This window comes from Mercenaria mercenaria, unplaced genomic scaffold (assembly GCF_021730395.1).
Source record: "Mercenaria mercenaria strain notata unplaced genomic scaffold, MADL_Memer_1 contig_4146, whole genome shotgun sequence".
NCBI classification, from domain to species: domain Eukaryota; kingdom Metazoa; phylum Mollusca; class Bivalvia; order Venerida; family Veneridae; genus Mercenaria; species Mercenaria mercenaria.
In genome coordinates, this window is record NW_026462353.1 from 35,659 (window position 1) to 61,276 (window position 25,618).

At 33.8% G+C, this 25,618-nt stretch overlaps 1 protein-coding gene across 1 annotated transcript; it reads right to left on the reverse strand.

Annotated features, from left to right (window-relative positions):
• Positions 1-23,367: 23,367 nt before the first annotated feature.
• LOC128553650 (uncharacterized) lies at positions 23,368-25,304 on the reverse strand. The gene is made up of 2 exons (XM_053534824.1): positions 25,124-25,304; positions 23,368-23,621 (listed from the first exon to the last, which is right to left on the reverse strand). Exons 1-2 carry the CDS (start codon positions 25,233-25,235, stop codon positions 23,368-23,370), a joined length of 366 nt encoding a protein of 121 aa, XP_053390799.1. The 5' UTR covers positions 25,236-25,304.
• Positions 25,305-25,618: the final 314 nt, after the last annotated feature.

The following is a 25,618-nucleotide window of genomic DNA, read 5'->3' on the forward strand; positions in this document are numbered from 1 at the left end:
GAAATTTCGAGTAAAAATCTCGAAATTACGAGTTACTTTGTCAGCCTTTCGAAGCATTACTCTGTCGGAATTTCGAGTTGTTAAGTCGAAATTTCAAGTATCTAGAAATTTCGAGTTACTAACTACAATAGTTAACGTTGATGTATAGGTCCCGGCCAAGATTAGGTACCTGGTGTATTCATCGGGTAGCCCGACAATATCATATGATTAAGATGTCCGGGCATCGCTTGCACAAAAAAAAATATCACTATTTAAACCATGTTTAAGTCCAGAAGTTTTACGACCTAGTTTGAGCCCATATGGCAAGTAAATATAGAAATACCCTACATGAACGTATAGTAATGAGTTTTGCCATGATTAGGTTCCTGGATAAATCTAGATTTGGAGGAGAGGTCATAAAAGGTGACTGGGGAGTATTCATACTTAGAATATTTTACTATTTTGACCATATCTGGAAGGTTTCCGACCTAGTTCGAGCCCTTACCACCTGAAAATACTATACATATAAAAGAAGGTGGTGTACAGTTTGAAATCTGGAGTAGCTCCATAGTCTATGGGGTAGGTCATACATTGATGTATGGTAGTATATGTTCAAGTCGTTACATGTTGGGTACAATATATGGATGTGTAGATCGATGATTCTACGTCAAAGAGTCAAAGTCGTCCATTATATTTTTGACCTTTGACAGACGGACAGACGTTCAAATTTTGCGGATAAAAGGGCGAGATTCGAAGTCGAATTTTTGTGTTATTATTTCTAAATTTAGAATTAATTAACTCGAAATTTCTAGTTAGTATCTCAAAATTTCGAGTTAAATATCTCAAAATTACGAGTTAGTAACCCGAACTTTTGAGGTAAGAAATAAAATGCATCTGGCACTAATGCCCTTCTCTACATTTAACATGCTCTGTTTAGAACATTGATTTTCATAAACCAGTGAAATTTTATTGGAACAAGGACAAGAGCCAATGGGTAACGTTAGGTAAGGCAATGACTCTCATTTACACAAAATCTGTTGACAAAGAACATCAAGCAAACAATACCATGGAACAGATTGAAGCACAACACATTAAAAAATTCTGCAAGTCAAACAAATTTAAGGCCCATTTCACTTTTTAAATGGCAATAATAAAACTGTATTTCGAAAAGAAACATGAACAATAAACCAAGAAGGGTAACTAAAATTCGATTTTTCATCCGACAGTAGGTAAAATTGACACCCGATTTCGTTAATTGTCATGCAGATTACTTTTGACATCAAAATAGAAAATGACTGCTGTTCAAATAGTCTATCTAGGAGTTTTCACAAAGCTCTAATAAAAGTAAGGTAAGAGTTTGATAATAGTTAGATTATCAAATGGAGATGACCAAGTAATTAACCGTTACCGATTCTGTATATTCCAAGAATAATTATCTAATCTCAGACTGTTTAACGACTGGAATTTCAGTTAACGCAAGTGTTCATATAAACATACGCTCGGTATATTTTGAATGTTTATAGAACATTTTTTAAGATTTAACCATAAACGGCCAGGTTTTACATTTGTAATTGTATATGTGTGATATTTAACAATCTTATGTTAAATAAAGAAATGAAATCTTCATCTCCGTATTCCTATGAATGTTATTCACTTTTACGTTGTTAGTCATTTTTTAGATATTTGACATGTTTTGTTCAGTATATGACCAACACCAGCTGCTTTATAAGAATAAACAATAGCTTTATTGTAGATAGCAACAAATAAATGCAAACGAGTTAAAACGACTTATTTTTACAACTATTTCTTTCAAGGTTATTTCGCCGATATCAACTGCCATTTTACTTAACACGAAAAGAATGACAAGAAAAAAAAATAGTTCTTCAAAGCTTGTATAGAAGTTCATTAATTTTCATAACATAACATCGAACTTGATAAGATGACAGATATGACATCATTTTTCAATATTGGATATTTTTGTCAAATAGTGACCAAAATTTTCCGCCTCTTGAACGCTGTGATATTCACTGAATGAGTTTATTTCTGATATTCATACAAAATTATCTGCAGTTTTGTGTTTGTTAAGTATCCTCACACAGGTGGTCATGTTATCTTCCTTGACTGGAAAAGAATTGGAACAGAAAAAAAAATCAACGAATTCATAATGTTAATTATTTACAGTTATGCTCTTACACTGTAATCCAAAGAAGTATCTCATTTATGCAGTACTTTAACTTTTAAAATGACTGAATATTTAAAAGGTTTCCATGTTATTTTGAATATGGTTAATTGCTCATTCATTTTCCTTTATAACAAACAAGATATATACTGCCTTATCAGTTTTATTTGTAAAGTACAAGTTATAATGATTTTACACGGCAATTTCCCATAGAAGAAACTTTTATTTGAAAGGTGTGTATTTTTGACAGTACGAAAAAACATATATCTTAACATGATGCAAGATTTTATCCATTAAGGTCCATATTTTTGTTGTCGGGCTTGTAACATATAAAGACAGAGACTATTATAATTAAACAAATATAACCAACTTTGCCACCAGAGAATCAAAACCAGGACGCATCAAACAGAAGATGGTTGGAATCACAGCTGTTACGGTTATTGTTGGAATTATGTTAGGTCAGACTGCCACCACTAAAGCAGAAGTTTGAATGATAATTAGTATAGTATTTTACTTCAAATAATTATTATATTAAGATAATTTTCTAAGTCAGACTAAGTTTTGTTATATTCCTTTTCTGGAAGCAGAGATGGCATTTTACTCGTAAATATTCTGTACAGAAGCATGGAGACGAAATGGTGACTCTTTAAATATTAGACAGTGTTGTTGTTTTGTAACATATAACTAACTACATATTGTTATCTACCACCAATAACTGAAATCAATCAAATGTCTTGAAACTCTTCATGAATTTTAATGCCATTTTATGGCTGGCGAACTCGTTCGCTAGACTATTTTTACCTCAAATCAAAAAGTCACAAAGTTCAGCCAACTGCTGAGACTGACAACACAATCATTTCATGCTCAGTTCAAATAGTTCCGATATGTACATCATGGATTTGTTTCAATATTATTGCACTTATCTTATTAAATTAATCTATTTCTTAAACCGTTTTATAGTCATGCTTTCATTTAAAGGGAAATTATTTGAAAGTAAAAACAGATGTTTACAAGGCGTTACTAATTACATATTCAAACTTTTTAATACGAGTTTTTTTATTAGGTTAGCGTGACGTGACTCTGCTTGTTCATTCACTTTTGTATAGTGCATAGAAATTTATTTTAGACTGTGGGATAGTCTATTTTAAGTAAAAGTAGTGCGTTAAGTTCTTACACAAACTAACGCACTGAAAAGTTTGTAATTAGAGTTTTGACAACAACTTTATAACTATTTACGAATCTAAAATATATTACATATTTTCATGGTGTTAGAAACATCGAAATAAATAGTGAAGATACATTAAAACACTAAGACATTACAACGACGTCATTTTATACCCCCAGATTCAGTATAGGATGTTCTTTCATTTATAAATGGTCACGTAAAGGTAACCTCGTGATAAGTACGAGCGTCAGGAAATCGTGATTTATTTAAGCGATAGTTACTTCGCAATCTGACTAAAGTACTTGATCTTCTAAACAAAGATCTGAGAATGACACATTCACATAAGTCTTCTGTATATTTTGGATTTCCGATATTGCTATTTTTATTTTCGCAAACCTTTATTTATTTGAACCAATCAGACGACTTGTTTCAACACGCATTTGGCTGAACCATCAAAATAGAGTCGATTGTCAAAGGGTGAGAAAAATGTGCAGTCCGTTCGGGGCTCGAACCGAGACCTCTCGCTTACAGGGCGAGTGCCCTACCGACTGAGCTAACCGGCTATCTGGCACCTTTTGTGACCAAGTCCGTATCGTGATATATGATTTCTCTCAAAACACTAGGGCGTAGTCGCGATGCGGTCGTCATAAGAATTGTAGATATGAAAAACCCAGGCTAAATATAGATTTTTTAAACTTCTACTTTCACATATAAAATGTTGTAATGTTTTAAATGGGGGCGGCACTATGCTCCTCGTTAAGTCACACCTTAGTTCAGCGCCATTGAAGCTGGTAGAAAATGGTTCAGAATCCGTGTGGGCTAAATTAACCTTAAACGGTAAAGACCAATTTTTTTGGTAGTTGGTACAGAGAGCCTGACGCGCCAGTAGATCATATGGACCTTTTTAAACAACAGATGGACAAAATTAAGTCATTGGTTAAATCAAATGTTACTCCCGGCATACATGTGCTTGGTGATTTTAACTTTAGAAAAATTGACTGGAAATGTAAACTCAATAAATTAACGTCTTCTTGTCTTGCCGATAGTGATGGCCAAACATTAGTTGATATACTACACGAACATAGTGCTGAACAACTTATTGATTTTCCTACTAGAGAAAGCAACACTTTGGATTTATTAATTACTACCCTACCTGGTCAAATTGAAAATGTCAAATCCCTTGACAAACTAAGCGATCATGATATTATTACGGGAACGTTGAAATGTAACATTCCACAGAAAAAACAACCAAAACGGACTTATTTCCAATACTCTAAAGGTGATTACGAAACCATGAGGGAGGAAACCCATAAGTTTGCCCAGGAACAGTATTTTAACGGATATCATAATAACAGAACTGTTGAAGAAAATTGGCAATTAATTAAAAACTTTATATTGAAAACAGTGACATCCCACGTACCTAGTAAAGTTTCTAATGTATCTAAGTCGCTTCCATGGATTACTCGTGAAATAAGATGTATGGTGAAACGTAGAAATAAGACCCATGCAAATTTCAAAAAAACTGGTAATATCAGATTAAAAAATAAGTGGCAACTATTAAGGCGTCAGATAAAGGAATCGGTCAAATCCGCTCACGATAGCTATGTAAACAACTTGATAGGTGAAATTAGACAGGATACTAAACCATTTTGGAAATATATAAACAGCCAAAAAAGTGACAAACAAGGAATCCCCCCTTTGAAAACTAAAAACGGTGAAACTGCAGAATCAGACCAAGCTAAGGCAGAAGCCCTGAACAATCAGTTTACTAGTGTTTTTACTAGAACAGAATATCCTTCTTTGCCGTATGAGAAACCTTCAGTAGACAAAATGAATCATATTATTATTACAAATAAAGGCGTTGAAAAAATACTGGCAGGTCTAAATGTTTCCAAAGCCATGGGCCCAGATGGCCTCCATCCAAGAGTATTAAAGGAACTTGCACCTAGTATTGCAGGTGTTTTAGCACATTTATTTCAAAAGTCAATTGACAGCGGTATAATCCCAAGTGACTGGAAATCTGCTAATATATGTCCTCTTTATAAGAAAAACGATAGGTCTCTACCAAGTAATTATAGACCGGTATCTCTTACGTGTATATGTTGTAAAATTCTGGAACATATAGTTTGCTCGAACCTAATGAGTCATTTTGATAAACATTCTGTTTTAAACAAAAATCAACACGCTTTCCGTAAACATCATAGTTGTGAAACCCAACTTGTCACAGTGATAAATGATTGGGCTACTTCAATAGACAATTCTAAACAAGTCGATATATTTTTACTTGATTTCGAAAAAGCTTTCGACACCGTACCCCACGAACTGTTAAAATTAAAATTACATAAATACGGAATCCCAACGAACATTTTACAATGGATAGACGCATTCTTAGTTAACAGAAACCAACGAGTTATAGTCAACGGGTCCAGTTCAGATTCTTCTACCGTACACTCAGGAGTGCCTCAAGGAACGGTGTTAGGACCAATTTTATTTTTAGTCCATATAAATGATATATCAAATGACATTTCTTCAAATATAAGGCTGTTTGCCGACGATTGTGTTTGTTATAGGGAAATTAAAAACCAACAGGACTGTTTGGACCTACAATCAGATATTAATAAACTTAGTAATTGGGCCAAATCTTGGGGTATGAGATTCCAACCTGCTAAATGTAATATGATGACGCTTTCCAGAAAGAAAAATATCGTTAAACATAACTACACTTTAGGTGGAATAAGTCTTGAATTTCTGACATCTATTAAATACCAAGGAGTACATATCACAAATGATTTAAACTGGAATAAACATATCAACGAAATCTGCAACAAAGCATATAGAACCCTAGGATTACTAAAAAGGAATTTATCTATGTGTCCCCGTGAAGTTAAACTTCAAGCCTACAAAGGGTTAATTCGTCCAGTCTTGGAATATGCTAGTTCAGCTTGGGATCCACATCAGATGTATTTACAAGAGAAGTTAGAAAACGTCCAAAAAAGATCAGCTAGATTTATTTCTTCCAACTACAGTTACGAACCTGGTTCTATGACGAAAATTTTAAGCGAACTGGAACTTACTCCGTTGATAGAAAGAAGAAAGCAAAACAGATTAATTCTTTTCTGCAAAGGACTCAATTCTATGGCAAATCTTCCACTTGATAACCTGCAACGACCATCTCGTTTTACAAAGAATATGCATAGTGACCATTTCAACAGAATTTATGCAAGAACTAATACATTAAAATACAGCTTCATTCCAAATACAGTCTGTGACTGGGACTCTCTACCTCCGGATTTAATCAGTAAATACATCACAGCAACCAATCCAGTCTCCACATTTATATCAGCAGTCAGGGGGGTGGGGGGGGGTGAATTCTAAAATAATAGCAACTTGACGCAGGTGCGGTGAGTAAATGTTTCATTATGTTTCACCGTAACCAATCAAGATCAAGATCAAGATCAAGTAATTAAGGCTCTGATTGGCTAGCGGAAGGGTCGTCAGAACGAGGCTATCAATAGCACGTCTTCAGATCCAATGTGCGAAGAGTTAATTGGAGATGTACTTTAGTCAGATTGGTTACTTCGTTTCCATTTCAAATGAGATTATACACCGAAATTGTTTTAAAAAGAATAATATAGTTTTCCCCAGGCATAATCTATTTTTTTTATTTCCTTAGATAGATTTTTCCATGCTCTATTTAGGCTATTTGCGACCCATGATAAAGGCCGTACCGCACATACTTTTCTTCTACCTCACTGTGCTATATATATTGTATATATATTTGTAGGAATTTATTACTTTGACATTCAATTCAACATAATTTACTAGACTTGATAAACAAGTTGCAAGTCTTTTCAACCAGACTAATGTTCATACATAATTTAGGGGATGGAAAATCGAAGTACAGATGTTGCGTTTGTTCTTATATATTTTCTCTGATATTAAAGGAGTAAAATATTACAAAATCATGAGGAAAGGCAGTGAGCTTCTTTATATACATATTAACGTTGACTTGATTTACAAATGTCAAAATGGCAAAATCATTATCAAATTTCAAGAGTATAAGCCGGGAGTTTATACATAAACGGAGGCTTTATTTGGCAAAGTAGGGTAATTTTTCATATTCTTTACTTCTTCCTTTTTAGTTCTTCTTTTTCTGGTTATATTGTTCTTTATAATACTTCAAATTTGTTTGCCATGTTCCTAACAAGTAGGACGTCTTGTATTGTTCTGCAATACTTTTCTTGTTTGTACCACTTACAAATTTTATTGTCCTTTAAATATAAACATGCGATTGCTTGTTCACGGTATATCAAAATGATCTTTCTTTTGCAAAAAATGCAAGTCTATATTAAAGTGAATGACCCAACTTGACTTTTAAATGTTTACTTTGAAACCATGATGGTCGCCAGGCGCAGCATAAACCGGTTTATATTCACCAGTACTTAGTGTTTTTGCCACTGACAGTTACATGACGGTGCCCGACTTGGTACCTTTCATTCCTTGTCTAAAAGTGTTTTTTTACGAAATTATTTATTAGATATGTTTATGTGTACACATTCATACATACACTTCTATGGGGTTGCGGTTTGATGGGACTGCGTTCTTGAAATCTGACTTTTTCTGTTTTCTGTTAGATATTAATCTTTTTTCGGCGAACGCCGTCTAAATTCGTTTGCGTTACCTATGCCACGTGACTTCAGTTTGCAAATCAAACTACTTGATAACGCATTATAGATAATTTATCAAAATGGAAGATTTATGCAACACTCTGCCTGATTGGACGAGAGTGTCAATTTCTTTCACTCTTGATTGTGCTACGCTGAGTGAAATGTAGACAAAGCGTTTATCCTAAACGACGCTGTTCACAGTTTTAAAACTAACTTTGGCTCAGTATATTTAGCAAGAATATTGATATATCTCAAAATGATAAGTAAGTTTAATAAATATGATAAAAACCTGTTCAAATACCAACATATATCAAATTAAAGAAAGAGCTGAATACGGTCTGCGTATCACGTAAATAAGGGTGTGATAAGGGTCTTTTATGTAGAGAAGTGCTTTTTAAAAGATTTTCCTTGTTACAATTGTCGTCTGTATATGAAAAGGTTTCTTGCTTTTGTGACTTATTCAGATTGCATATTAAAATGAGTACTTGTTTGCTTTGATATATTTGTTATAAATTATTTAACTGATTTATTATATATGAATATTTTTCTTTAGTATGGTATGCAAATATTGAACTCAGTTGAAATCTGTTTCATTATATATATGCTATATAATGACTGAATCTCATTACACTGAAATAAAGGTACGCTGCATACAGTGTATCTATGTGATATGACTACGGTCAAACTTTGCTTATGAAACAGAAATATTGAAATAATTACAATTGTATGTTTTGCTTGACCTTCACTTTTTTAGGTGTGACGTCATTGTCCAAAGATTCATGAATAGCGAATATGCATTTGTTAAAGCGGGATCAGTTGGCCTATTTTAGAAATAAATAAAAATAATAAATAAAAAAATCCTTTAATTGATTTTTTCTCATGTAATCTTATCAAACTTGATTTGTAGCATCTTTATTAGGCCCGCAGCCAACTTTGTTCAGCTGGGACATTTGACCCCTTTTAGGGGCTGCTAGAGCTAAAACTAGAAATGCCTTTATACAGCGTCTCATGAACAGCTTGGTGGATCTTTGTCATACTTGGTCTGGAGCATCATTATAAGGTCCTCTTCCAAATTTATTTATATAGGAACTTGGGCCCTATTAGGGACCACTATAGCTAAAAGTAGATATGCCTTTCTTCGCATTAACCACTAAAATGTAATGGATTTTTATCAAACTCGATGTGTAACAATATCGTAAGGTCTCCTGCTATTTTGTTACAAATGGGGATAGGGACCAATTTAGCTAAAAATATAAACACGTTTAATGACCTCTTCTCATGAACCGCTTCATGAATCTTCATCAAACTACTGCTGTAATTATTCGTCTAAGGATAAAGGAAACAAAATTGCAATCCTACGAAACGTTTGCGAAAAATTAAAAGAGAACCATTTAAATTGTTAAAGTGCGGTGTTTAGTTTTGCAATTTGAAAAATGTTAGATGAAAGATGAATGTTAGATGAAAAATTCATAAACTTCTTTCCTTATTACAATTCGCCGACCATCATTTTTAAAGATATTTCTTGTTCAGATTTAAGTGAGAAATACGCGCTGTATGTCTCACTAATTGTATTATCCCCAATGGAGCAAACAGTACGTGTTTTTTCAACATCTTTAGTCCGTAATATCATTAAACTACTTTACTCAAGTTAATTAAGATGATTTCTCTCAACAGTACCTTATGTTTGCCATAGTTTGATACAGAAAACCCATGTGTGAAATCCTGCATTTCAGTTTGATATTTTTTATATTCCTCTAACATTTATGTGTGCAAACCTTCAAACATTAATCTTGTCTAATGTAAAACTAAAAAGATAGCATTAAAATACTTTTAACATAAAATTGACAATTTATTGTTTGTCGATTGAATTAATACAATTATTGGGTTATATAATTCATTTTATCGTAATAATGCATTACATAACTCCTATCCACCAATTACAAGGAAGCACAACTGAGTATTTTTCATATACCTTAGCAACAAACTGTAATTTTTACTTTTCTTAGTTTAAATAAATCAAAATAACACTTAAAACCGTGTACTTGGGGAAAAATTAGTTCTTTGTAGAACTCAGATTTTAACATTTGAACTATATTTGATGTGTTCAACAATGTGACAAAATTGAAGTCTCATAACCTCTGTGATCTAGTGGTTACATGCTAAAGTATTAATCCAGAGGTCCGTGGTTCGAATCCAGATCCAGGCATCAAAAATATTTAGATGCTCTTGAGTGTATCTTGGCCAACTAAGGGGTCAATACTTTTTCGTCCCAGGGAAGACGAATTTGTGTGTATCGGTACTTTACACCAGCAACGTTAACGAACCAGGCTGTGTATTCGCAAGGAGCTAGGCTAAATTGCCAGGACATACCTTATCTAAAGGATTTCTCTTTAAGTATTATGGAGGCTTTTTCGCTATGTCCCTCTGGTCAGATCGCTCCGTGTTTGTTCTGGTAGAGGATGAATGTGGCGCCCTGAGTGTGTATAAGCGTGAAATGTTTTGTATTACGGCATAAAACACTTGAAATTACGTATCTATTTTGCTAAGAATTGCTATTAATATATAATTTTGCGAAATGTTTCAATTGTTATTTTATACCATTAGATGGTACAGCCTATTAACTCCTCCAACTTTATTGCATTTTTAGCATTTTAATCTGTTTCATTTTTGCTAGAAAAGTGTCGGGCCTGCAGTGTCTACAGGGTGCTACGCCGACGAGTTTAGTTCAACATTTACCCAACTGTCGGAAGTTTAAGGATCATATACGATCGAACGTAAACGTAGGAGACAGTATTATAATCGTATCTTCTCTAATATCTGAGGGAAGTCTGATATCAAAGCGCCTGTGGTAAAAAATTCAGAATATTTCAATAAACAACCTGTAAAACCTAATTCCATCGCCAAAACACGTGTACATTTGCGTGGATCGGGTATATTAATCGGACAAGCTCGCGGAAACAAAAACTTATGATCTGAAGTGACTTTTTTGACAATGCAAGAGTTAGTGACCTAGTGCTACATGATGGTTTAAAACTAAATGGAAAAACAAAATGAATGAACATGTGACGCGAAAGACTTCTAAAAATATTTATGTGTTTGTTTGATCAATGATTTATCACCATAAATGATTATACTAGATAAAAGAAGTAAGATTTGCCTAAACATATCAGGTAAACGTGCTGCAATTAAGCGTCACGTCACGTTGTATGCTAATATATGACTGACTAGACAATCTAAATAGATTTGCAATTTTCCTACGACATAGAAAATATACTAAAGTCGTTTTGTATGAAATGAAAATTAAACGTAAATGCTAAGATCTCAGACTACTCAAAGTAAAAGATAACTAGCTTAATTACAAATCACCTTGATATATGATAATTAAACTACTTGCAGTTCAAATGGAAAATACATCGGGTAGAATTATCAACCAACATATCTGCAAATCTTGTCAAAAAAGAGTCAAGATGATCTCCAGCGTTTCATATTTATTAATGGAAACATATATATTTCACAGGAAGATTTCCATGCAAAGTTTTTGCAGCTAGAGTCTCAAGTGACGTCATTAAATAAGCGTCTACAACAGGAAGAGGAGAAAGTATTTAGACTACAAAGACAAGATTAAATATTAAAAAGACAAGATGAAATATTAAAACAACAGCTGAAAAATTGCACTATCTTGCAATCGGAGAAGTTTGAAGATGCAAAAGGTATTACCAAGTGGTTTTTTTTTCTATTTAACAATATTTCGGAATTGAAAGTTGTCTCGTAAAAAGGACTGTTGAGTAAAGGAAAAATTGTCACGCTTATATTGAATTAGCAAGGAAACTTATAAGTAGTGACTTCAACTTGATTCGTCTCTACATTTCTGTAGGATAACCATACTATGTTGCATATAATACAAAATATAGGAAAAACAGTGAACATTACACGATACAATGTTGAGCATATATTTGAGGAAGAAATATGATGCAAAGCTCAAACGCGGTCTTCAAATAGATTCAGCTTTCTCACATATGCTCACCTGCAGCAATCGAATAACCCCCAATCATCTTAATATCTTAGTCGAGTGTGGTATTTGTAGAAAATCTGTGATAGTCATACAACTCCTAAATGAGTGGTTATCGATCTACTGTTTTGTATCATGTGTGTATACAAGAAGTATACCGTAAACTTTTCCTAAATTATAAGAGAGATAAGATGTAGACAAATCAATTATTGAAAAGGCGTCTCTGATTAATCAAATTCAAGAACGGGTCCCATAGGGTCTATGTATTAGAAACTATGATACACATTTACAGATCACTCTACAATGAAAAAGATTATCTCTTCTATACAATTTCCTTCATAGGTAAAGGAACTGAGTCATTTACAATACTTCAAAGATTTGCAAATCTTCATTCTGAGAAAAAAGAAAACTGTTTGTTTGTTTTAGGTGTAACGCCGATTTTTAAAACAGAATTTCGGTTATGTTACGGCTGGCAGTTAACTTAACCGGTGTTCCTGGATTCTGTACAAGTAAAAACCTGTTCTCCGCAAGTAACTGCCAGCTTCCCCACATGAATCAGAGGTGGAGGATGATTACAGACACAATGTCTTTTGTCGAATCGTCGCCTGCTCGCCGCCTGCCCGAGGATCGAACAAAAAAAAAAAGAAAAATGTATGCTATGAGCTACACCCTTTGATACGTCCTCCGTTAAAGATTGGATTGTCCTTATTTTCTACTGACAAACCAGACAACTCCATTTTCGAAATTCTTGTAGTATAATTTATTGAAAGTTCTTTGATTATTCAGACTTACAATCAAATACTTATTGCTAGTTAAGAAGAGTCTATCATGATTCCATTATACCGGTGTTTGTTCGAAGAAACTGTCCATATAATTTAGGTAACATCAGGTTACATAAAACTCCCACTACAACTCCCTCTCGGGTTTTAGATGACCATATCATCGTTAAGTCGACCACGTTTTTTGAGCCGTGACTAATTTATGCAGGACAGTTGATTCGCCAAAATAGGGTAGGAACATACATGTAATATATAGTAAAGCGGTAGAAGTTATCGATGAATGTAAACGAATGCATGGCCCAAAGGATATGGCGTTGGCTTAACAAACTTACTTTTCAAGGTTTGAGTATTGGTAAATTCACATTTAAAAAAAAATAATCGTTTGTTTCAATTAACATTGCACGAGTAAATTGTGCAGTTCATTGAATCGATTAGTTAATGATGTGTTAGCTAGTCAAAACTACTTGCCTGTTAGTCTTAGTTACCATGATGATTAAAAGTGTAGAAAATGGTCTTCAAATATTCTTGACTAAAATAAAATAAAAATAATGTATACTACATACAGAAAAACTACGGCCTGGGCTTGAACTCGCACCTCACGGGCTCTATCAATTGCGCCAGCGATATAATCGTGATCGTAATAAAACGTGAGCTCAAGCTAAAACAAAACATAATCAAAAAGTAGAAAGGTCATTTTGTAAGTAGAGAAATTTTGAAAACATGTAAACACGTATGACCTAGTAACCGAACTGTATATATCAACTTACTCTATAGAGATTTTTCAGTCTGGTATGGATCGAATATCGATATAACCCAACTGGAAAAGTGTATCATTCCGTCACGGCTCAAAACACGCGGTCGAACTATACGATGAAATTATGTAAACATAAAAACAAAAAATATCGGATATTACTATCCACAAATTCCTGCTTTAATGAAATAATAAAGTAGAACTTGCAATGTTTTATTGTAAACACGTCTATTTACAACTCGTTTAAATGAGTCAGCCGTGTTGCTGTACTTATAAAATAGAATGGTCCGGTTTATAGGTTGGTCAGGGCTACGATATGTATTGTATTTTGCCATCGACATATTTCTATAAAATGCTTCTTCCCCTTCCGTTTGGATCCACGTTTGTTTCTTTTATGAACTGTAGAAAGAATTTAGTAAATATTGAAGCTATCCTAAACATCTGAAAAATAGACAACAAACAAACAAAAATGTACTAATTTGAATGAACAAATTTTACATTTTAATTTCATTTTAACATACTAATTTAACCATATACAGTGTCATCTTAAAAGGTTGTCGTGACAACAATGGCCTTTTGTACTTTCAGAAATACAAAATAAATCTATCTTTAATATAAGTTGTTTACATTCATATTTTCGCTTCTGTTTATGTCTCAGAAGGCTCTCTCTAAACATGTCTTGAAATAGTGATTCCTCTATATATTTTGTGTAAGCATAAAAGTGTAATGTTTTTAAATGTTGTTAGTTATCTCGTGAGTTTTTATTATTTAAAACAGTGTCACTACAAGATATGATATCATGAATTTTGTTAGTCGCGGTTTGAGAACTATTTCTGCACATATACTCCGTTGTATCCGTACTTTAACGAAACATTTTATGTTCTTCACTTTCAATTCATATTATTGTCCCAATTAATGTATTCATTTTCCTCATCATTTGTATTTTACAGAGAAGTTTCAAGGACATAGCAAACATAATCTTTTCGGTTTTAGCGGAAGACATTCACGTAAGTACAAAAACGCTTTTTTATGTAAGAGGTTCAACAATATCATTATTTAATATATACCTGTATAAATTTTGTAAAAAATCGGTTTGCATTTCATATTTAAATATGAACAGGAAAAAAATCCGTATTGTAACTTTTAAATTCCGTATTGTACATTTTGTATTGTATGCTGTCGAACTATTTTCATTAATATGCATGACTTGACACAGTTCTATAAATAGCACACATAAAACTTCAATTATTTCCATTTTAATATCGATAAACATTGAAGGTTTCGTCCAATAACAAAACAACAAACAAAAAGGTAGAGGTATATAATAAAGGGGTCATTATAACAGTAGGTAGATCTTGGATTTTGTATTCGGCTCTCGTGGATTTTGCAAGATCGGATCACACTAGGCGCTTGCGCGCCTCGTGAGATTCGATCTGGCAATAATCCACTCGAGCCGAATACAGCATCCCAGATCGAGGTACTGTTATAATAACCCTATTGTATTACATGTATATTCTTCTTATTCCTACTATAGACTTTAGATCTTGTTACTCTACAATATAGCTTTTCATTCATTTCAAAAACCAACTTGGGTTCTGGGACGGCAACACTTGTAAATGTGTTGCATGTAAATAATCCCTGGAGCTTTCCGTTAGTGAGTCCCGCAGACCAGCTCTTCCAAATTTGCTTTCTGAGTTGCTTTGATTTGCCCGTTTGGTGTTTTCTTTTTTTTTTTTTTTTTTTTTTGCTTATTATTATGCCTTGAGTTTGCCATGTTTATTGTAGTTTATTAATATGCTATCGCCTCTGTGAGGAAGTTGCTGATCAATTCTTTCCAAATCTGATTGGGGAGGGGGTATACAGTTTTCACCACCATTTCTTAAGCATACACTTTTGTTTGTTTTTGTATTGCAGATCTTATTTTCCTTTCTTATGACAGTTTTTAGGCAGCAGTGTCTAGATCAGCAGCTTCAACACAGATTTTAACACTTGTAGTATTGCACATGCTTTACCAGTTCTGTTTAATATTGTAGCTCTTTTATTACTCTGTTAATTTGTTTTAATTGTTGTATAGTCGGTTCAAAAGCTCTTCAGAGTTTTTGCTTTGATCAATACTGCTGCAGATACGTACGATGGTAGCTATTACGCCGGAGCATGTTACAATTTTATTTTTGTTGTTGGGGCCCGCTATTTTTTGTTTTCGGCCGTTAAAAAAATGCAGCGGAGGGAATAAAAAAATCTAGATTTTTCAATTTTATTTTTTTTCTGAAAACGGGATTTTGTCAGCGGCGGGTTCGTAAACCGAAAGATCAAAAAATAAAGGCCTTGTAATGTTGTCTTCTTGCCGACTCAAAATAAAACTTATTGTATTGTATTGTATTCGATTACATAGACCAAATCTCGGCTTGCCTTAAAACATAAGTTAACTATAACGAAAATGGGCACATTTTTAACGTGACAGTTGTCGTTTTCTATTATTTTCACCCTTTCTTGTCCATCTGAAGGAATTAAATATGGTGTCGAACCTCTGGAAAGTAATGTCTGAAGCTTAGTTTTTGTTTTCTGTAAATACGAAATATTATAATATCAACAAATTGTTAATTTATGCTAAAAGAACATGTCTCCAGCGAAACGTTGTTAAATTTCTATTTAGTACACTGTAAGGTTAGAGTCCAAATACTGAAGGGCGCCTAGCTATACAGATGGACCGAAATACTACACTACCAATGTCACATTAACAAAAATGAATGCTTCATTGATAGCTTATATACCAGCACATACAATACAAGACATTGGGACTGGTATAATATTGTCGTATCATTATTTCATAAGTTCCGCTCATGTCTAGACATGAACAGAGAGTATAAAATATCACTTGAGTATATGCTTCCAACCAATTTTGTTCAATTGCATCTAGAGTTCACGAAAAATGATTTTCGAAGTAAAAATATTATTTCACCTTTTATGTGCTTGTGCACTGATTCCCATAGGTTAACTGTTATCATTTGTTTAAATTTTGGACCCACGTATCCAGAGAATTCTTTGAAAAAAAAAAGAACATGAGTGATCTTGAAGAAGTAGTCATTAATGGCCATTTCTTTCAAATTGAGGCCCAAATCTCGTTTACTATTTCTTTCCAACATATACGACGACAGTTACCACATAAGTTCGTAGATTTTACGAATGAAATATCACATGTCTTAATTTGAACGAAGTTTACATCACTGGAAAATATAATATTTTGTATCGAATGCTACATACTGTACATTATACAATAGAAGCAAACAAAATATCTTACCAGACCCAGGATACGGCTAGCAGCGAATATCCCAAGATTATTTAACAGTCATGTTCGCGGTATGTTTGCAGCATATTTGCGGCATGCTCAGAGCTGTTCGACCATTTAGTATTGGAAAGTTCAATGGTGTCAGTGTTTCTTATACACATAGTGACTTTAAATAATTTTGAACATTGTTCTCGTTTTATGCATTATTCAATGTAATTTACAATCAGACAATTTTTCTGTTTTGTTAATAAGGTAGTACAGATCCAGACGAAGTCGCTTTCACAGCAAAATTAGGAACTGAGATATCAAGCGTGCCGCTACAAACAACCATTAAGTTCGACATTGTTATCCACCACACCGACGATTATTATAATTCTAATACTGGTGTTTTCACTTGCCCCACTTCTGGTCTCTACCTCTTCGCAGTTTTCATTGAACCACACTTTACGGGTGTTGAATCCATGGTTCACTTAAAGGTAGATGGAAAGTCGTACATGGATGTTATTTCTGAAATAAGATACAGTGGAGAGGACGACATTGGTGGAAATGTTGTACTACTCAGTGTTAACAAAGGCCAGCGTGTATGGGTTGAAACGTATGCTTACGACAGCCAGTCTTTTTGGAAAGATTTTACGACATTTAGCGGTGTTCTTATCCACCGCAACTAACCCTAGGACATCTTCAAGTGACGCGGAAATTTGCGCTTTGTCATCATTTCTTTATATTTGAAAATAATATTATAAAACATGAAATTTCTTTTTAATTGGATCTATGCTACGTACTTTTTATGGGCACTTTTTTTCAAAAATGATAAGACTGACCTTGAATAAAACAAGAACAATAAAGAAAATGCAATAAACAAGCAGGCTGAAATAATGAGGAAAACTAAAACATCAAACTGGTCATAAACTGCATTTCAAAATGTACAAAGAATAATCCGGTCCCGATGGAAATGGTAAGCAAAGCGTACACAGCCTTGGCTGACATTTCACAAAATTGATATATCTATTCAAAATCTAATTTATAATGATAATATACATGTAGTGTTATTTTAACTGAGATAAGTAGCTCTCATCAAAAAATTGCTAAACAGCAAAATAAAACGAATGTTATCTGCTTGGTTTCATTACGAGCATTTTTTTTTTCTTTGACATGACTGTCTGTTAACTGTGTAAACAGGGTGATTATGTAAAGACACGGGTTATTTAGACATTTCTTTAATTGAAAAATCGTCTGTGATACATGAGGCAGACAGGAGTCCGTTTCGATTAACAACAGGCCGTACGTGATTTTATCATTGGTACCCGAACAAATACTAGCACTAATATTATTCCAAATCTTGTTATATTTACTGGAATCTTTATACAAACTTTATGGTTTGAGAATTGTCAGAATTTGTTTTTGGTTTCAAACTGGTATGTAAGAAATATGTTACTTTACCCTCAAATTTCAACCTTCCTACCAAAAAATCGGATAACTTTAAATGAAAAAAAGAGATAGCACTACATTCCAAATGACCAAATTCTGGAGTAGAACGCATTGGCGTAAAAGACTGCATTTTTCAACGTCCCAAAACAATTAAGTTTGCAACATGTATTTGAAGTAGAGCAAAATAACCTTCAAAAAACAAGTTTAAAATTGCAGACTATTCTCGTGTATGTTTTCTTTTTCAACAAATTGTCGTATCTTCCGGAAACAACGCTTTCATTCTTTGCATTTCAGGGCATAGCTTATCTGGTTTCGCAGTTCGACTTCTACTTCAGGTTGGTTACTCGTCAAAATCAGCTGGCAGATATTTACTAACGACGGTACTGGAATTGAGTTTTTTTAACCGTTGTATATACTTTATCTCTGTATACCTCTTGAGGGTAGATAACAACAGTTGTTTCAGAGCTGAAATCAGCAGATATTCCGGGCAAGTTAGAAAATGGCGGATAGAATGGTATGTTTTCTGTAAACCAGTTGCTATTTTTATTTTAAGGGATTTTTTTTGATTTACAGAAAGGTGAACAGACCTTATATCACTTGTGTTGTCCTATCAAGACGAAAAATGTCTGTTAGAATATACATGACTCCTACTTTTCTTAATCTTTATTTGTGGTCTAAAAGTCATTAATGAACTTAAGGTTAGTAATTACTATATGGACTGGCTATGTGTGACAGCTCTCGGAAGATTATTTATTTTATATAGAACATTAAAAAAAATGTTTACTGTACTATCCGTAAGTAAATATTTGGTAGGATAGTAGTAAACACATTTTGATGTCGTACTATAACTAAGAGATAATGCATACTTTATTTGGGTATATTAAAATTTTCATTTTTTGAATTATATATTCTTCCTCGATATAAAACCAAAGAAATTCTAATGCAAGCCTCCAAGACCGACATTTGTTTCCATTGTTTTCATACATTAATTTTTGGGATAGGCTGGAACCTGAACAGTTTTGGGAATCGTTTCGTAAAACATCCAAATTAGGATTTCTTCATTACAGACTGTTAGTATATATAAATAAAATAAAGTATTAAGAAAGCATGTCAGTTTTCAGTTTGTTCAGACCAGCTTGCATGTTCCTGTTACGTTGGTGCGAGAGTTACGGCCCCTTTCTCCTGATAGCGTAGGAAAACTCTCAATATTCTTCCTAAACTCGGGCTAACAATGAACACGATTTCACTATAACCGCAAGATTTCAAAATGCCTCTTCACAAATCAGTTACATGTCATACTGAAACCCGTGTCACTTTGCTAAAAAAATCTTTATCAATAATCTGTAAATAAAATCCCTGGAAGTGCTAATAAAGTCTCTCAGCCAGCTTATTAGTCAACTGTCATCAGGTTCTCTCAGAATACAATCTAGCACAACTTAAAAACGGATCTTAATGGAACAAATAGAACTCAATTCTTACAAATCCATCATCAGCTACATAACTGTCCCTCAACAAATTGCTTGTAGATTTATCAATTTAAATACCAGTAGTAGCTGAATTATTAATTATAAACGTAATTCTTCCATAAAGGATAATTCAAACGGAAACATTCCCGCACATTTTATGAACATTTATTACACGAGTACCTATAAATAGTAACACATTTATGCTTTGCATTCTCCTGTTTTCGTACTGATTGATTATCACATTTTATTATATTTACATTCTCCAATTCGTAAAACAAGTGCATTAAATATTGCCATGCAATACAAATTCCCCTACTGGAAAGCAACTTATTTTCTCTACTACAGTCTGTTGTTAGTCAGTATAGTCCATCTTCCCTTATAGATTCAGTGTAACATAAATATTACGTGGAGGTATAGACTGCAAACATGTCCCATTGCATGTTCTTAAATGGTGCTTTTTTGTTGCTAAATAGGGATTAAAGTTTTGCCTATACAATAAATACAACTTATTTTGTTGCCAAATAATGACTGTAAGTACAGCGGCAAATATGACCTGGGCGTACTTAAATCTGATGTATAAACAATATTGTACTACATATACAAATAATTTTGTTATAACATAACATTAATATTTGGATCAAACTTTGCATATATAACATCTACAGTTGTTGGATGCCTGTAGCATCTATTAATATGAAAAAAGTATTTATTTTCAATTTTGGTAACATTTCATTTTGAAATTGATGGGAAAATATGAGGAAAAAATGTTAGAAATGATCATATTAAAGGGCAGTAATTCTGGAGAAGATACACCAACATTTTTTGTTAAATTTGATCCATGTGACCAATGAGCTTAGATAAAAAACTTTACAGACTGGACAGGAAAACATGAATGTTGAATTTGACCTTCAAGTGTGACCTTGACCTTTGAGCTAGGGGTCTGGGTATTGCACATGACACATTGTCATTATTATGGGGAACATGTGCGTAAGGTATTATTAAAATCCCTGGATGACAGAGAACAGACCAGAATTTAAAACAAAATGATGACATTGAACCTCAGACTGTGACCTTGACTTTTGAGTTAAGCATAAGGCGTAATACATGTTTCCTTATTATGGGAAATACATTAACCTTTACTCTGCTGGTGGCAAGTGATTCTGCCTTTGCGATCAGTGCAGACCAACATCAGTCTGCACGGATCATGGTCTGCACTTGTCGCTATTCAGTTAGTAAATTTTCAGTGAACATGCCTTTGAATAATAAGTGGTACTGTCCAAATAGAATGATGAACCAGTCCATTATAGAAATTTCGCAGGGTACAAGTTAAGATATCTTAATAGATGACAATTAACCATACAGGAAAAATGTTGGCATTTGACCTCCAAATTTGACCTGGACCTTTGAGCTAGCGGTCCGGGGGGTGTTGCATATGACATTACGTCTTATTTTAAGATGCATTTGTGTCAAGTAATACTAAAATCCCTTTTAGGATTGAAAAAAAAAATATGTTGTCATTTGACCTCCAAGTGTGATCTTGACCTTTGATCCAACGATCCGGGTTTTGACACGACACTTGGCCACATCCAGGGGAATATTTGTGCTAATTAATACATGTACTTAAAACCTGTTTTTCATGATAAAGTTATGGACAGGATTGAAGAAAAACATATTGACCTTTGATCTCCATGTGTGGCCTTGACCTTTAAGCTAAGATTATGGGTGTTGCCATGACAAGTTGACTGATTATGGGGATATGGGGAACATTTATGTCAAGTAATATTATAATCCTTGCAAGGATGACAGATCTGGACTGGATACAAAACAGACCGTGGTCATGCCGTCTTAACATTAGACTGCCAAATGTGATCTTACCTTTAAGCTAGGGTCTGAATGTTGCGCATGATATACTGTCTTATCATGAGGTACATTTGTGCAAAGTAATATTGAAATCCCTTTGTGGATGGTTGAGTTACAATCCGGACAGAAAAAAACCTGTTAACCTTTGACATCTAAGTTTGACCTTGACCTTTGAGCAAGGGGTCCGAATTCTGCGCATAACACGTCGTCTCATCACGGGAAACATTTGTACCAAGTAATATTTAAATGAATGACAGGACAGGAAACAGCTGACGGACGGAATGAGAGAATGACGGATGGACGGAAAAGCGCAATCTTATAGTCCCCAAAATGGGTTGTAGTGATATCATGCCGCTGTTTTGACGAGGTCCACGCGTAAGGGAGAACGTTCCTTCGATGACGTCATGGTCATATTGTCTAGCAAACAGAATGACCGAGAAGCTGATTTTGACGTTAAATACACATAATATGTGCAATTTATAAAAATAACCTTGTTTACAAATGGAAAACAAATACAATTTATATGATTTATATACATATACATACATGTACACTGACAAAAATATGTTATAAAACTTGTACTGAAACTATCTACAAATATATTTCTTATATACAAGAATACAGACACTATACATACTATATCAATTAAGTTTGCATTCTCTTTGAGTGGTATATAAAACAAGCTTTTGTTTAAGAACATGAATTTCTAAATATTACATTATTCATTAATAAGCAAGTTGAAAGATATCGACCTATAATAATGTATTATGGAAAATCTCATTGCTGATATGTGTTATGCACCGGTGATTGCTTGACAAAGATAAAATAAAATTGAAGTCACTATGTATGACTAATCTCATCATATAGGATTTAAGAATGATTTTTCACCTCTCATGTTTTTATTAACAGATCCTATTATATGTTGAGTTAAATTATAAGTAATTTTTTAAGAATGAACTGTTACACGAAATTATACAAAAACCATCTTAATTAATAGAATTAATTAACAAAATATCAGTAAATGAATAAATTACATAAAACATATTAGTATTCAGATTTATTGTATGTGTATATTTGTGTTCATATTATTTCCATAAAATATATATTTTAACCTTCCGCTATAATCATGCATGTTTGTAATGTATATATATGACGATGAACGTTTAATGTTCAAGTCTTTCTGTAAATAAACTTCTGTTCTGTTCTGTTCTGATTATTCATTAACAATCAAATTGGTGTTGGTAACAGCATAAAAACTAACAATCTCATAATGCTAAACATGCATTCTGTTGTACTATAATATCTCTTAATTATTACTAGTCAAAGTATAGGCATATTATTAACACTTACGGTCTGAAATATAAACAAGCGTAAACAAGCATAAACAAGCTTGGAGTACAAGGACAAAGTTGTACACATACAATCTCCAAAATCCGACAATAATTATAATCCGCTGATAACTCTGTCATTGCAAAGGTTCCTACGAATATCAGATGTTAAATAGTACTTAGGTTCATCGGTGAGTGCCAAAAAAGACAAAATACGCTAAATTGTATGCTTTACTGGGGATGCTGTTAAAATTATTACCTTAAAATACCTCAAAGTTATCTGGATCAGGTTAGAATTTCTAAATAACAGAATTTCGATTTGAAAATTAAATGAGAACAATCATAATTATTTTCAAATTCGAATATAACAGATTCCTGATCTTCCATCATACGTTATAATTAAGCATGTTTACAGATTTATTGAAGGATGGTATTTTAAATAAGCATGTCTACTCTTTTTGTGCAACTGACTACAACCGCTTAAACCATAGCAAAGAGCATACAACAAAAATGACTAATGGAATGTTGGCAACTCGAACACCAGATCCGTTGATATTACCAGCTTCAACTTTAATCACCGATGGACATTTTTCTGGACCCGACGCATTTTCTTCTAGAACAAGTTCTCTATCGCATGAATCGAGTGCAGCGTAAAACTTCATCATTTTAAGTACATCTGGCGATTCCTTCTCTATATTCAATCGAGCCCACTCATCTACAGTACCTACAAGAAATAAGACGAAATCAGTAGAAAAAAGCAAGAGCTATTAAAGTCAAAAATGTTATGTTCCAATGACTGTCTGTAAATGCAACTGCGGATGAAAGTTTGTATGTGCGACTTTAACCTGATAGGGGTCATCTACAGGCTGCATACAGTTATTACGTGATGCCTGACAAATAAATACTTGAGTACGCTAAAGCGTTCTCAACATATTGGTCGGAAACAAATTTCAGCAAGGTCACTTGACCTTGGTCTACTTACCCATGAAAAATACAGATAATCTCCTGATCACAGGCAATCATCATTTGAAGTTAAACGAAGCAGACTAAGCATTCTCCAGTGACTTATCTCTGCCTGAAGGTCACTGAGACCCTGACCCTTTTAAACAATCGTTGTTCATCTACTTGCAACAAGCTATACTCCTTTGAAGTTTAAAAATACAGGTAAAAGCCTTCTTTACTTATTGATTGGAAACAGTTTTCAGTCTGAAGGTTACTTTACCTTGACCTTTGAACTACTGACCTCAAAATAATAGTAGTCATCTTATGATCATAGGCAACAATCATATGAAATCTAACTACTGAAGGCAAAAGCGTTTTTTTTCTATTAAGAGGAACCCATTTTCAGTCTGCATATCGTAATGACCTTAACCTTTGTCCATCTGATCCAGGAAACAGTAGAGATCATCTTCTGGTCACAGACAATCGTCAGATGAAGTTAGACAACTGTAAAGCCTAAGCATTTTCTAGTTAATGATCTGAACTCAAGGTCACTGTCACCTTAATCTTTGACCAAGTAACTCCAAAACAACAGGGGTCAATCGGTCACATTCAATCACCCTTTGAAGCTGAACGATTGTATGACCAAACGTTTTTTTTTTACTTTCTGTGCAGACACTGTTGTCAATCGGAAGGTCACTTTGATCTTGACCTTTGAGATACTGATCCCCAAAATAATGAGGTCGGGCAGTCATCTACTGAAGCTCGACTACTTTAGGACATGACATTATCTAGTTATTGATGAAAAACCAAACGGTATATCGACTATCAGCCGACAAGGAGCAAAACAAACCACTTTTCTTTGAAGAGGCATAATAAGATCTGAATTCCAACACCAAAAACTGAAACCTATGCCGTTTGCAATAAATGTGCATTTCCAATTATTCTATAATCTTCCGTCAAAGTTACTACAATCCTCTTACAGGGAGTCAATGAGATCTACACGATCACTTAGTTCGACAATCGTTTCTTGAACTATGATTACTGTATGACTATGCAGTGAAGAATTACTACTCGATTACTCTAACTGGCATTAGATATCGCAGAGGAAATGTAATCAACGTCTTGCTTGGTGCTAGTGGAAATATTTCAGTGAATTTATAAAGCATTCCCTTGTCTCTTTCATGAACAAATATCTTTGTTCCGGAAGCCAGCTGGTCAATTCATTAATTGGGCGTTTAAAAACAATCAGGAATTTACGTTTATGCATACAAAGATAGTAAATACCTTTTCTGTAGCATGAAGTCTGTTTCAGCCGCCTAGCAACAGGCAAACATTCCTTCCTACATCCAATATGGGGTGAACAATGTTCCATCACGAGGTCATAGGTTGCCTTCATGCTTGGTTTGCTAGTGTCATGAAGGTCTTTGAAACGGCAACCATGTATGACGTCACTGATATTGAAGGCGCATTCTGTTACATCCTTCCAGGCTGAACACAGGGGAATCGGAATGTTCTCTGGAAATGAAAAACACCGTGTTGTTGCTTCGAATAAAGAAAGCCAAAATAACATAAACTTAGTGCCAGGAGAGGTAATCACTCCATGGAGTTTGGAACTATTTAAATAATTAGAGTATTTAACCACTATACATTTACATATCATTATGATGCTTATATTTCATCTAATCTCTACCCCTTACCTTTTGGATAGTAAGTTATAAATCCATAACACATTTCGTCATAAGTACCATAGCCCATAAACGTTGTTGTTGTTCTTGACAT